Source organism: Saccoglossus kowalevskii, chromosome 12 (genome assembly GCF_978046115.1).
Source record: "Saccoglossus kowalevskii chromosome 12, keSacKowa6.1, whole genome shotgun sequence".
NCBI lineage: Eukaryota > Metazoa > Hemichordata > Enteropneusta > Harrimaniidae > Saccoglossus > Saccoglossus kowalevskii.
The window spans coordinates 12,915,958-12,929,887 of NC_140652.1; the positions used below are offsets into that span (position 1 = coordinate 12,915,958).

Below are 13,930 nucleotides of genomic sequence, written 5' to 3' on the forward strand. Positions count from 1 at the left end.
TAATTGGGTAGCTTGTACAAACTTCTGTTTTCTGATGAGTTACTTGAGTCGCCTGTACACACTGTACAGGAATATGTGTCACTTGTTGTTATGATGATTGTACTGCTAAGGTGGGAGTGAGTACCTGCAATTGAACACAATACACTGTTAATATTGGTAGAAATAATAGGTTTATGTACTACCTTGGTTATTAGACGTTACACATATGACGTTCTCACAAGAATACTGAAACGAATGCACAAAAGAGTAAAGCAACCTTTTTTATGACATCTGTAGTCATGCGACCATTTACTTTTACTGACAGGTTATATTTCTTTCACATACTCTGATGACCAGAAGGTAAAGTAATAAGGGGAGATATGGCAGAGGGTAGACTGGCCAAGGCATGGCAATTTTACAAATTGTTTTTCCCAAATTACTATGATTGGTCTATTCTGAGGCGTATTCATTGCTACTAATTATTTATGACATGCAGTGACGTTATGAAACCCGGGAGTAGAACACTTGCAAAAGAAGAAATTATGTGTGCACCAGCGCAAAAGTGTCAGGCCACATGTGCGTTATCATTCTGTAGAACTGATCTGAGCAAAAGCTGCCTTTCTTATTGGTTGGCAGCTTACAAGACATGCTACTCATTAGCATATTTATAAAAATGGTGACAACTATAGAGGGCGCAGCAGAACAGACCAGTCATAATAAGAAGATTCTACAAACTCATTCTAAAAGAAGTATCATATAAAATAATAAACTCGCCATGACTGGGTCAGTCTAGGCTGGGGATTGAAATTGCCTGCTCCCATAAATAACATGCCTTTTTACCCATTTGTTTAAGGTTTGCAGATTTTCAGCTTGCTATGATCCCATAGGATACTGGGACATGTTGATGCTTACCTTATTATCTTTATTAAACTGTGCACCACTGTCTTCTTGGTTTAGATTATAAGTAAGATAAATATCAAGGTGATAGAGACTGGGATGAGCATGTAATAATATTCTATCCTCACCTAAATCTAGGTTTATAATGTCTTACTGGATTTCTGGAGAATAACAGCAATATTTAGTTGGTCACATGTCAGATTCTCAAATGAGAAGTTGCATACTGGGTTTGAAATTCTGAACTCGCATACCGGGTTTGAAATTGTGAACTCGTATACCGAGTTTGAAATTGTGAACTCGCATACCGGGTTTGAAATTGTGAACTCGCATTCCAGCTGCTTAGACGAGTACTCGCACATTGAGATTTTGGATTATGAATTCACTCAGATTCTGAGATGAGAACTTGCATACTGGGTTTGAAATTGTGAACTCACATGTAAGATTCTCAGATGAGTAATTGTACATTCATATTTTGAAATGAGATTTTGAATTCTCAGATGAGAACTTACGAACTAGGTTTGAAATTGTGAACTCGCATGTCAGCATCTTAGGTGAGTACTCGCACTTTGAGATTTGAAGTTGTGAACTCACTCAGTTCTCACATGAGAACTTGCATACTGGGTTTGAAATTGCGAACTCACATTTCAAATTCTCAGGTGAGTACTCGCACATTGAGATTTTGAATTGTGAACTCACTCAGTTTCTCCCATGAGAACTTGCATGCTGGGTTTGAAATTGTGAACTCGCATGTCAGCTTCTTAAGTGAGTACTCACACATTGAGATTTGAAATTGTGAACTTGAATGTCAGATTCTCAGGTGAGTACTCGCACAATGCGATTTTGATTCACTCACTCAGATTCTCAAATGAGAACTTGCATATTGGGTTTGAAATTCTGAACTTGAATGTCAGATTCTTAAGTGAGTAACTGCACATTCGGATTTGAAATTCTGAACTCACCCAGTTTCTGCCTGCTCTCTTCCTGTTTTTGCTCTCACAGAAGAACTTGAATATTGGGTTTCAAATTGTGAATTCACTCAGTTTCTCATAGGGGAACTTGCACATTGAGATTTGAAATTGTAAACTCACATGTCAGATTCTCAGATGAGTACTGGTACTTGCATATTGAGATTTGAAATGTGAACTCACATGTCAGATTCTCAGGTGATTTCAGTTTATTTTCAAAATAAAAGAACAGCAACTTACAACATTTGGTAACTGGATTTCTGCTACAAGGAATTCTGGATGAATTCTGGGTTTTTCTTCCAGCTTCTCATCTTTCTCCATTTCCTGTATTCTGGGTTTGGATCTGTTCCGTATATGTTGTTCCGGCAACGAACCAAGAAATTATCTATTTTTCAAAATGACATAATCTGAAATGGAAAATGAACAACATTCATTGATGAACAGAATTATCATTTTCCCACCATTTTGTTATTTTAAAGTTGTAGAACACTTGCACAGTAAATTCATACAATTTGGCCTTCATGCAGCCCGAAAAAAATATTTTCATGGAAACAAGTGTACCTATGTCTACCTTCACTACTACTTTGTGGAAGGTTACAAAATCAGCAATGGCAGTGAGAGGACCGGACCCTACATACTTCTATCTAGCTTCATATCGTATTTCAATTCCAATCCTTCAAATACCAAGGAGAAAAAGAAACCTTGGAATATCAGGTTATCTCTGATTTTCTCAAAGAATGTTGGATTAATGATGACATCATATGCAGTACAGTCGTTTCCACCTTCAAGACCGGAAATAAGTATTTAGAACAGTACATCTTATCTTGCCAATAAATGGCGCCCTCTGTGATGTAGAATTCTATGAGGTAGCAGATGTAGGAAGGAATACCATTTATATTGTTACAATCGATAGACAGTCATCCTCATAAAGAGATTGTTTTGAGTAATTAGTTTTTATATTTCTACATAAGGAATTAACAATTCAAGCATAATTGTTAAAATTAACCCATTATGTAACGCCAATGTCTGATTAATGATTAACCTAATGCTAAATTTTGTGTTGCCAAACCTTCAGTGCATTATACACATTATTATGTAATTTATTTGGACCAGATAGTCATAATTTCCTTTTGGCTGCAGGCCTTGATCAAAAAATTGAATATATATCGCCTTCGCATAGAGAAGACTTTAAATCAAAACAATTAAACTGATACAGAATTTGTGTAGATATATTTTACAATTACACATACAATTGTATTTTCCACTAAAGTGATCTATACATGGTAGAATGGGAAAATGTTTGTTTTCTATTTCAGATGATGTGATCAAAGTAAACCTAAGCATAATTTAATAACATATATCTTGTGGTATTAAATAATCTTAATTTTCAATTTTCCTTAGGACGAGAACCTTATTTATTGACAGCCTTAGATACTACAAACACATGATTGCTAATTCGCTAGTTAATTTCGTTAATTTTGCTGATAAGTAAAATTAAATCTATGTGAACATGTAGTATAACAATAGAACTCTTTGTTTCCCTACCAGGTTAAAAACCAGGGAAAATCGCATAAATCATCAAAAGAGTGAAATTGAAAGCCAGTGAAAATAAATGGATATACAATATATGCATGTTGAAATATGTGCTGTACACAGTCATGTGATCGGCAAATACAGATTGTTTGCCTAGTTATCCCCAATACGACATAAAGTTTATCAATGGGTTCTGACACCCCCCCCCCTCTTACTGAACAAACCGCAAATAAATAGTTATAGCAAAAATAGTTTGCTGGGAACAATAGCGTTTGTTTCATTATTCATGAGGACATTGAAGTTGGCCAAACAAATGGGTGAACAAAAACTGAAATAGCAACAGATAAATAAATCTATGCGATATCAATAGTTTTTTTATGGTGAACTAAATAAATTATTGTTTATACCAGAAAGAAATCATCCTTAGAAACTATTTTATGAATCTGGTGGACAGGCTTAAAAGCTCAAGTAGACTATATATATGTTTCTAAACAATAGCGATTATTTCCTTGCAAGTCTCACTGTAGTAAACAGCTCATGCCAAGCTCCAGTAAAAGCTTATTTTCTCAAACCTACAGGTCAATTATGTCCCATCAAAGTGCACTATGTGACTATGAATATCAAAGTAATGACTATATGTTGTATTTATGACAATAAATAGAGTACGAGTTGAGATTTTGATAAATAAAGATCGAAAATATAAACCGGTAAAAAGAAGTGCTGCTAAGCTTGTATAATTAACTGTCAATCAATGTCACAATATATTGAATCACTGAAACGCAAGTCAAATTATTACAAACATTCATACAGTTCTTAATGTGTTTCTCAATGTCACATAGCGGATTCAACAAATACAATAAAAACATGTGTTTGCAAATCTAAAAATGTCACTGCTAAGAGTATGCGTCCGAACTACCCCTTGTTGTTTAAAATAAAATGTAATGTTGTATTGTGCTCACTGTTATGTTCGAAGTCCGACATGTTCTGTCTCACAAACTAGGAAGATATAGTTAGTGGGCACCCAACAACCATCTAACAAAAAAAAAACGACGGTGGATATGCAGAAATCAATCCATTGAAAAATAAAACTATACAACTTATCAACTTGACTTGAGATTGCACTGACGTGGCAAAAGTGATTATCAGATTGTAGACGTGAATTCTCTGAGCAGGCAATAAGTTTAGCTTAACTTTTCAATGCATCACTTACTAGCGTCACTTACTAGAAATTCAAACTGCAATCAGTGCTTTAAAGAATAGAAAATCTCCCGGTGAAGATAGCATAACAAATGAAATGATTAAAACTGGTAGAATTAAATGTCCTGATAAAGCCTCTACAAAAACTGTTTAACCATATCCTCAACAGTGGTCTCTTTCCTAGTGCCTGGAATATGGGTATTATCACGCCAAACTTTAAAAAGGGGGAGCGAGCTGACCCAGGAAATTATCGAGGAATTACTCTTCTAAATAGTCTGAGTAAACTCTTCACCTCTATACTAAAAGAGAGACATACTAAACATATCAATGAAAATAACATTATAATGAAAGAACAGATTGGCTTCATGCCAAAATTCAGAACAGCTGATCATATCTTTGTACTTAAACAGTTACTGAGTAAATATTTAAAAAATAAAAAGCGAATCTTTGCATGTTTCAATGACTTTAAAAAGGCTTTTTATTCAATCTGGCACCAAGGCTTACTTTACAAACTCCGTAAAAACAACATCTCTGGTAAATTCTACAATATCATAGAATCAATCTATCAAAACTCTCTTGGTTGTGTCAAAACAAAAACAGGGCTTACACCCTCTTTCTCAGTAAACAGAGGGATTAGACAGGGAGATAACCTGAGCCCACTTTTATTCAATCTATATATTAATGACATCAAATACCACATTGAATCATCACAAAATAACCCACCAACTCTTTTAACTAACCAACTATCTTGTTTACTGTATGCAGCAGATGACCTATTACTACTTTCAGAATCAAAACATGGTCTCCAAAATGCCATTGATTCTGTAGGAATATATTGCAAACAGTGGAAGCTGGATGTCAATGCATCAAAATCAAAAATAATAATTTTCAACAAATCTGGGAAAATTCTATCAAAAAACAAATTTAAAATAAATGGACAAGAATTGGAAAACGTAACATCATATACCTATTTAGGACTAAAAATAAATTCTTCAGGTAAACTCAGCAAAGCACAGGAAGATCTTGAACACAGAGCAACAAAAGCACTATTCAAAATGAAACAACTATTATACTCAGAAAATAACATCCCAATTAAAACACACCTGAAACTATTTGACAGCATAATCAAACCTGTCCTCCTCTATTGCAGTGAAGTATGGGCTAGTGATTGCATACTACAATCCAAAGATCTTCATAATAATATGCTTCCTATGGAGAAGCTACACATCAAATTCTGTAAATATGTGTTACAAGTTAACTGTAAAGCTAGTAATTTAGCATGTCTATTAGAAGTTGGTAGGTATCCCCTACTTCTAACGAACATAAAGCACTTAATAAATTATTGGCAAAAAATTAAAAATAAAAATGAAAATACTCTAGTTCATGAAGCATATCAACTTGGAATGGAGCTTGACAAAAACAATACATCTAACTGGGTAACTGGTGTGAAAAGCATACTAAAATATGTAAATGAAAACAATGTGTGGGAGAACCAACATCTGCATAATGCTACCTCTATAACAAAAAAGGTTATGGACAATCTCCGAAAAATATTCAAAATTAACAGTCAAGAAAAAATGCAGGATGACAACAAAGGAAAAAACCAAAAAAAAACAAATTGTGCACATACAGAATGTTAAAAAAATGACTGCTCATATGAGGAGTATCTTTCAGTAATAAAAGACTCTAAACATAGATCAGCACTAACAAAACTAAGAATTAGTGCTCATGTTCTACAAATAGAAATGGGTCGCTACAATAAAATAGATGCATGCAAAAGGAAATGCCCTGTGTGTGACCTAGACGAAATTGAAGATGAAAAACATTTTCTGCTTAACTGCAAATTATATGAAAATGAAAGAAACCAACTAAACACTAAGTCAAAAATGTCACTCCCAAACACGACAGATGAAGAAAAAATTATAGCTATGATGAACAACAATGAAAATAAAACAATTATAAAACTAGCTAAATACATTTACGAATGTTTCAAAATTAGAGAAAATAACATGAAAAAGCCTTCATTCTCATCCAAATAAACAACAATATTAATATCAAGGCATATCTGCAAGTTTTTTTTTTTTTCTGTTATCATTTTTATGATATTTTATCTTATTGTCTTTCTTGTTTTTTTTTCATCCACAATTTATTGTAATTTAACTCAAGATCCTATAAAGGATACGATATCAATAAAGTTTATTATTATTATTTATTATTATTACAATGAAAATGTGATGTCACGATAGTGATGAATTAATACGTCACCAGTCAGTAATTTTAGTGATTTTATTATATCAACTTGAGCAGTAAGTGAAAGTGAGAATGTCATGCAATGAATAGTTTTTTTATTGTTTATCATAGCAAACGTGAACAGAGCACTGGAAGCACGTGTGCATATACTAGTCATCACTGTGCCATTGTACTACAATGGTACGAGAATCGCAAATGGATATGATACAGCAAATCAGGATTTCTGAAGAAAGCTATTGTTTTAATAAACATAATTTAAAGACACGTCATTTGTATTTTAGTAACACATTCCGTAATAGCTCCGATATTAATTAAGCCATTACAAAATGTCTATGTAGCCATGGTTACAAGTAATCTGGAGTTATGTAGGACCATCCATGTTCAATAGCAATCTTGACTAGACCGCCATACACATGTTATAGTGTCATCTGCTTGCAAATAACTAATGCTGTGCAAGTAATTAACGACATCCATTCACATAGCCATATCTCCAATGAACAAACTGAATTGGGCATTTAAAATGCCACATTTGATAAATACATCAATTCTCTTTTACTTCTTCCCACCTCCAGAAATGTATGCAGCTGTGGAGAGAGACAATAATGAGCACAGACTGAACGCATGACTCCCCCCTCCCCCCGAAAGGTCACACATCCTGGTAATTTATAACTTTACATATGAGGATGCAATCAATCAATAAGAATTTCTCAACTACCCGCTCCACAATTTAAAAAAATCAAAAACAGCTAAATTTAGGGCATGAGGTTGGAGATTACAACTGTTATAGAGCAGCACGATCCCAAGAAAGTATCGAGAAACGCCACCCACTGGTGATACGACTGGATAACGTGACATGATCATAGTCATGACGTTTGGCATGTGCGCGCATACCGGATATACGTGTAACGTAATCATGCATACATGATATTGTGTCGGTGGATGTGCCAATCGATGTAACAAAAATGAAATTTCCCTTTCCCGAATATCAACAGACATGTTTTATTTCACGCCATGGCAAAACCAGGAATCTTGCTACATCCGGGAAAGTGGTCTATTGTGAATCGTACCTAGAGAGGTGAATGGCAACAGTTGGCATAAAGTTATACAGCATTGACTGATAACAACTGTGACTAAAATACAAATCAAACCAATTTTAACAAAATCTTACTGATAAAACGAGAACAGTGATCAAAATCGAATAAAATTACTTCTTAAGATTAAATCAAATCAGCCCGACTAAAAAAAAGAATACACTTGAAAATACTTCCTGTATACTATTAATTCAGTTTGAGAAATAGTAACCGCTATAAAATCAAATTTTAATTTAATTAATTTTAAAGTGCATCATCCCAATATTAAATTTATCCCATATATAAACAAGATAGTTTCGTGTAATAATTCCCTGTAAATATTTTGAGTTCACACTGCACGAAATACCTTTAATCCATATGAATACTTGCAGCTGTATTTTAGTAGAATACACACATATTTACTACAATCCATGTGAATACAGGCTAGCTTAATAGAGGCTGAATACAGCCATGGGTATTCATAAGTATAAGCACTCATTCTATACAGGGTGAATATAGTTGAATACAGGAAGTATTCATCTAGAATACTTCCTGTATTAGCCTGGATAGAAAGTGAATTCATGTAAGTCCAACAAAGTAGTATACAGCATGTATTCATGGTTACTCAACATGTATTCATGTGAATAGCGCCATCAGGGCTCATTTGTAGAAATGATCATGGCATGGGATAGAAGTTGAATATTTGATCCAATTTTGAAGTCATAATCATTCTATTTCCTTAAATTTAATGCATGTTCCCATAACTGTGTTCAATATATCCGCAGATAATAGCTAGACATGCACTCCATTTTATTCAGAACAATATGCTAATTGCAAGAAAAGGAATTGAATTTCTACAATGGACTTACCATATTTGCTCTATTAGAATTGCACCTCCAATAGAGATACATATATATACAAAGTGCAAAATGATAGATTTGTATAATTTAAAGAGCCAAACTTCAGTATGATCTACAAGTTACTCTCTATTTACGACACGCATGTGCTACTAATATAGCAAATATGGTACATGTAAAACAATTTAAAGAACCCTTTCTGAAAGATTTCACATCTGTGTTTCCCAATCTTATAAACTGTGAACAATTATTTGTACAGGTTTCAAAACATGAAATTATGGAATGGAAATTTATTTCAAAGGCGTTATAAAAATATAATATGGAATACAGTTTACTTGCCTGACTTGCAAATGCGGATTAAAATATGCAATATCCATATGCAAGTAGGGATTAAAGGGACAATGGATTAAATTTGTAAACAGTTCGCACTCATTAATATACAGCTGGGCAAACTATTTAGTGGAGCACAAATAATCAATGTAACAAAGTAGTTCAGTACAAAAACATTTTTTATTTCTCTTCAAAAATAATAATATAGTGTTATGTTACTACAATGAAATGCGCAACACTAATAACATTAAAATAAATTTTAAAAATGGCAAAGTGCAGCCAGCTCCAGTAATTTTCCTGGTTAAAATGGGACAAATACAAAAAACTGTTTCAGGCAACATTTTATTTTTAGTGAGCTATATTCTATTGTAATTGATAAAATACAGATATACATGGACAATGATTCTCTGATTACCATGTTATATTTCAGCATTAAAATCTAAAATTTCACAGCTGATGAACTTTGAAAAAAATCCATACCGTGTTTATTCTATTAGAAGCGCATCTCCAATAGCAGCACATGTATTCTATCTATCTGGTTAAAAAAATTGCTAGTGATAAACAGGCAAACATGGAATAACAACATTAACCTTCTCACCAGAAGAACGACAATATGGAAACCAGGATAACATTCTCTGGCTTAATACGTTTATCACAGGGTAGGTTGTTGATAACCAGATACAGGGCACCAACTGAATGTGGAGTATGTTTATATATGGTTGAAACCAGTCAATGTTAGGGTTACACCGAAGTCATGTTTGGTCTTGAAGAAACCCTGTTTTTCAAAGTCTTTCCATACCTTGCCATCATAAATGTCTTCCAGGATATCATGTCCACTTTGTCTTTGTTTCCACATGTTACACTTTTCAATGAATTGTGTACGTTTAACAAAACATTGCAAAGAGTCTATAATGTTCCTGTAACAATACACCTTTTTAGGGTAGACATATTCTTTTCCATTTTCTCATGGAGTATAGTGTTCCTGGCAAAGATTTGGCAACATCTAGCGGAAAATTTATTTTTATATATGTACCAATTGTTCTCAAGAAAAACTTCTGGAACTGTATTAGAGCTTGTATACCTTGGTCAGAAATGCCATACAATTTTTGCCACTGAAATGCAAATAGTAGTATTATCAGCAACAACAGAACTCAAGAATGATGTTGTATCATGTGGGTCAGTATTACTGGTACCCTCAGTTGTTGCATTGTTCAGTCTGTCAGCCTCACTCAAGTCATCTTCATCCCAGCATTCAGCTTCAACTGGCTCATTCAGATTTAATTCATTCTCCTCCATAGTTTCATCTGTACCTTGATTCTCAAATATACAGGTTCCTGTCTGTGAATTGAAACAATATTTAAGCACCTCATGCTAAAATAACAAGCCATGCATGGCACAGTCCCTGTAGGTTAACAATTCTTAATTATTACAATATTGTTAGCTGATATAATACAGTATTCATATATATGCACATGTATAGAAGTGGATTGCTGCCGGCATGTCCAAGATATATATACGTTTGTCAAAAACAAAATGGTTGTCAGTCGGCCATCTTGGGTCAGATTTGTAATTCAAAGTCATGTGCATAAACTGTGAACTTCCAACTAGTTTGCAGAAAATCTGACAACACATGCCCAAGATCTGGTTCCAGGCAAGTAAAAATGCCTCATTTTAGGGACTAAAATAGCCACCATTTTGTTAAAAGTGATGTAATCACTAAAACACTTCATGTGCACATGTATATTATCATGTTTGAACTTTGTAACAACTTTTGAAGCAAATCCTGTTAAAAAAAATAACTCCAAAAGCACAAAATCAAAAAACAAGATGGCTGCCAGTCGACCATCTTTGATCCGATTGTGAAATAAATTGTCATGAACATGTATCCTAACATGTATGATGTATGTACCAAAACTGACAAAGCATATCCAAAATACTACATTTTCAAAAAACAAGATGGCTGACAGTCGGCCATCTTTGATCCAATCATGAAATCATTGCACATGCATATGTCCCAGGTATGTACAAATTTTGAAAAGAATGGGTCCAGGGATGTCCGAGATACAGGTCCGGACGCACGGACAGAGACCAAATTATAAGTCCCTGTTTCGTCCGAACGGGGACTAATTACTATATTATAAAATAATTTGAATAAAAAATCTTAAAGCAGCAGCTAATTTTTTACTTCTAAATGACCTGGGTTATCATAACAATGAATGTAGTCATCCTACCTCATTACTCATATCTGCATTATCACCATCTAAACACACTGGCATTTCAGACAAGGAATCAGGATTTTCCTGCAAGTCAGTGTCAGAGCAATAATATTCTTCTTCTGCATCATTCACACTATTGAAAGAGTAAAAGAATGCTATAGTTAGTCAAGGTTGCAGCAAGAATTGCATTTGAAGAGGAACACAGTGGCCCATATAATTGTATTTAAGACGGGCCATTTAAAGTTTTTTTGAAAGACATAAAAGCAACAATAAATAGGCAAATGGCCTGCGCTCAACAGCTTTTTGACTTTTTTAAATTAAAAGAATTTCCAATATCATTTTTTAACAGTTAAAACGTTATCGCAAACAATTTTATATCATATGCAAGGGGATGTGAGATTGCCATCTCGGCTCCATGAATTAAGAGAGTAAATAAGTTATTCTTACCCTTCTTGTAACTGTTCATCTTCCAAATCATCACTCATAACCAAATTAGAACTTGAAAAACTATTCTCTGATATAGGGACAGTTTCAGCCTCAGTTTCTAGGATACATGCATCTGTAAAAAAGCAAAAGAAATAAAATGACATTAAAATACCAACTATCAGTGCAATAAGTCAAATCAAGAAAAAAAAAGTAAAACATGTAGAACTGAGCTTGTAAACTAACGGTACATGTAAAACAATAAAAGGAACACATGGAGAATATAATTAGGCTTTATAATTGCACTCGTTTTGCTTTTAATATCTGATTTGAGTATACAAATAAAAAATAAAATTTAGAAATATTTACAAGAGTCTCCATGTTTTACATGTAAAAATACAATTGATATAGAGCTACATGATAGCTCTTGCATTACATGCATCTTACTAGGGTGAATACGTAATTCATTATTGACAAAACACTGACTTTAATAGTAACAGTACAGCAGTTACATGTAGGTCACTAAAATAATGGGAAAAAAGTTCTGACTAATAGAACTACTTGAATAAAAATCAAGGTAAAATACTAAAAACTGTAAATTCAGCAATTTTCTCTAAAAACATTAAAAGTAGTAATAATAAATTTTAATGCAAACTGGTCTTATTGTAGTCAGTTTAGAAGTTGCTATTTTAATAAACTTGAACAGTTTCTACTTATACCGGTACTTTGCCAACATAATACTAGTATTAAGGTGTCATTTATACTCATATTGTAGCGAAAAATTATTGTTCAGCAAAATGGGGAAATTTGATTGTTTTTGCTGATTTATAATATAAAAAAGTAATTTTCTCTGCTGTTTTTTTTGCAGGACATTAAAAAATAACCCCATCTTCAATTTCCTCTTTCATATAATGTACATACATTTGTGTTAATTCCATTGTCAATTGAAGTTTTTGGTTTTGTATGTCTACCAATTTTAATTTTGAGACAGTGATTGCTGAGTCTAAATTTTCTCAACTGTATTTTGTACTTTGAGAATTTTTTTTTTCAAATCTCAGGATGTTTTTTTTATATTAATTTAGTTATTGTTGTGACAGTCATAGATATCATTTTTCCAATATAATTTGGCTGTAATTTATGAGGTCTAAATTGATTTCATGGGATTTTATGGCAATTGGATGCATACATGCCAAATCCTGGTTTATCTACTGTTCTTGATAGAGTTTCTGTATAATTTGTCAGCGTTAATAATTTCTGTTTGATTTTAAAGAGTTGAGTTACCACTTCTCTGTACCATTTACAGTTAGTGGCATACTTCTGAGGGTTAATAAAACTTCCAAAACTTTTCTCCACACATCCATGCTAGATTAAAAATCCCATGTTTTTCCCTGTTTCAGTCTAACTTGTAGGATAAATAGAATCACTTGCAGGTTTAATTTTTAATTCTATATATATATATTATTCCTAAAAGTTATTCTAACTCCCATGCTTTTAAGTAGTATCCCATTCTAATACATTTCAAATTTCTTTTGTTTAGTGCTCTCAATATACAAACAATGTGCTGGATACATGCAAGTATATAGCACATCCTGTCTTTACAACAACACAATGGTCGAGACATGGCCTCATAGTACATATAGTACAATACATTACATCATAATTTATTATATAAACCATGTAAGCCGGGAAACATCGATGTTAAAATTATAAAATAGTTACAATGAATAATACTACAATGTATAACAAACACAGTGATCTGACTCACCTTGCACTCCATGTCGATCATTGTCCACTTTAAGATTGTGCCTTTCAGTTCCACTCGGCAGTATGGAAATTGAACACACACACACACACACACACACACACACACACACACACACTACGGGTTCTCCGGCATGTTTTTGATTTCAACATTGGCTGAACATTGTCGATTTCAGTGACACAAATTTTCTTTTCTGGCCAAGTACGGTCACTGGCCGTGATCGGTCACTGGCCGAGTACAAATCTGGTCGAGTTCGGCGGTCACCATGGATTCCATGTCCTGTAACCCACTCCATGCCTTCGTTGTTAAAATACAAACTCTTGTGGGAATAGTACGCGGATTTTTCCAACATTTGTAAACAATGACCACATCTCTTAGGCCAGCGTGCATTTTTTTGGCATGTTTAAAAGATCACTGATGTGAATATTGCAATAACGTGATGAAAATGTCG

The 13,930-nt window shown here is 33.6% G+C and overlaps 2 protein-coding genes and 1 pseudogene across 2 annotated transcripts in view; all 3 read right to left on the reverse strand.

Annotated features, from left to right (window-relative positions):
* The window catches only part of LOC102801086 (uncharacterized), a 204,346-nt gene that overhangs the window by 15,498 nt on the left and 174,918 nt on the right, over nt 1-13,930 (reverse strand). The gene's annotated exons all lie outside the window — the stretch shown is intronic.
* LOC144353326 (PIH1 domain-containing protein 1-like) lies at nt 89-5,388 on the reverse strand (annotated as a pseudogene).
* On the reverse strand, nt 10,059-13,773 carry LOC102805973 (uncharacterized). Its single transcript, XM_085506136.1, has 4 exons — nt 13,483-13,773; nt 11,742-11,853; nt 11,310-11,427; nt 10,059-10,416 (listed from the first exon to the last, which is right to left on the reverse strand). Exons 2-4 carry the CDS (start codon nt 11,777-11,779, stop codon nt 10,165-10,167), a joined length of 408 nt encoding a protein of 135 aa, XP_085362262.1. The 5' UTR covers nt 11,780-11,853; nt 13,483-13,773; the 3' UTR covers nt 10,059-10,164.

Bases quoted from the DNA above. Each gene is read 5' to 3' on its own strand.
- LOC102805973 (XM_085506136.1), bottom strand. From the start codon at position 11,779: ATGAGTGATGATTTGGAAGATGAACAGTTACAAGAAGG. The intron at 11,428-11,741 runs GTAAGAATAACT...CTCTTTCAATAG, and splicing joins GATGAACAGTTACAAGAAGG to TGTGAATGATGCAGAAGAAG. The intron at 10,417-11,309 runs GTAGGATGACTA...TTCAATTCACAG, and splicing joins ATGCAGATATGAGTAATGAG to ACAGGAACCTGTATATTTGA.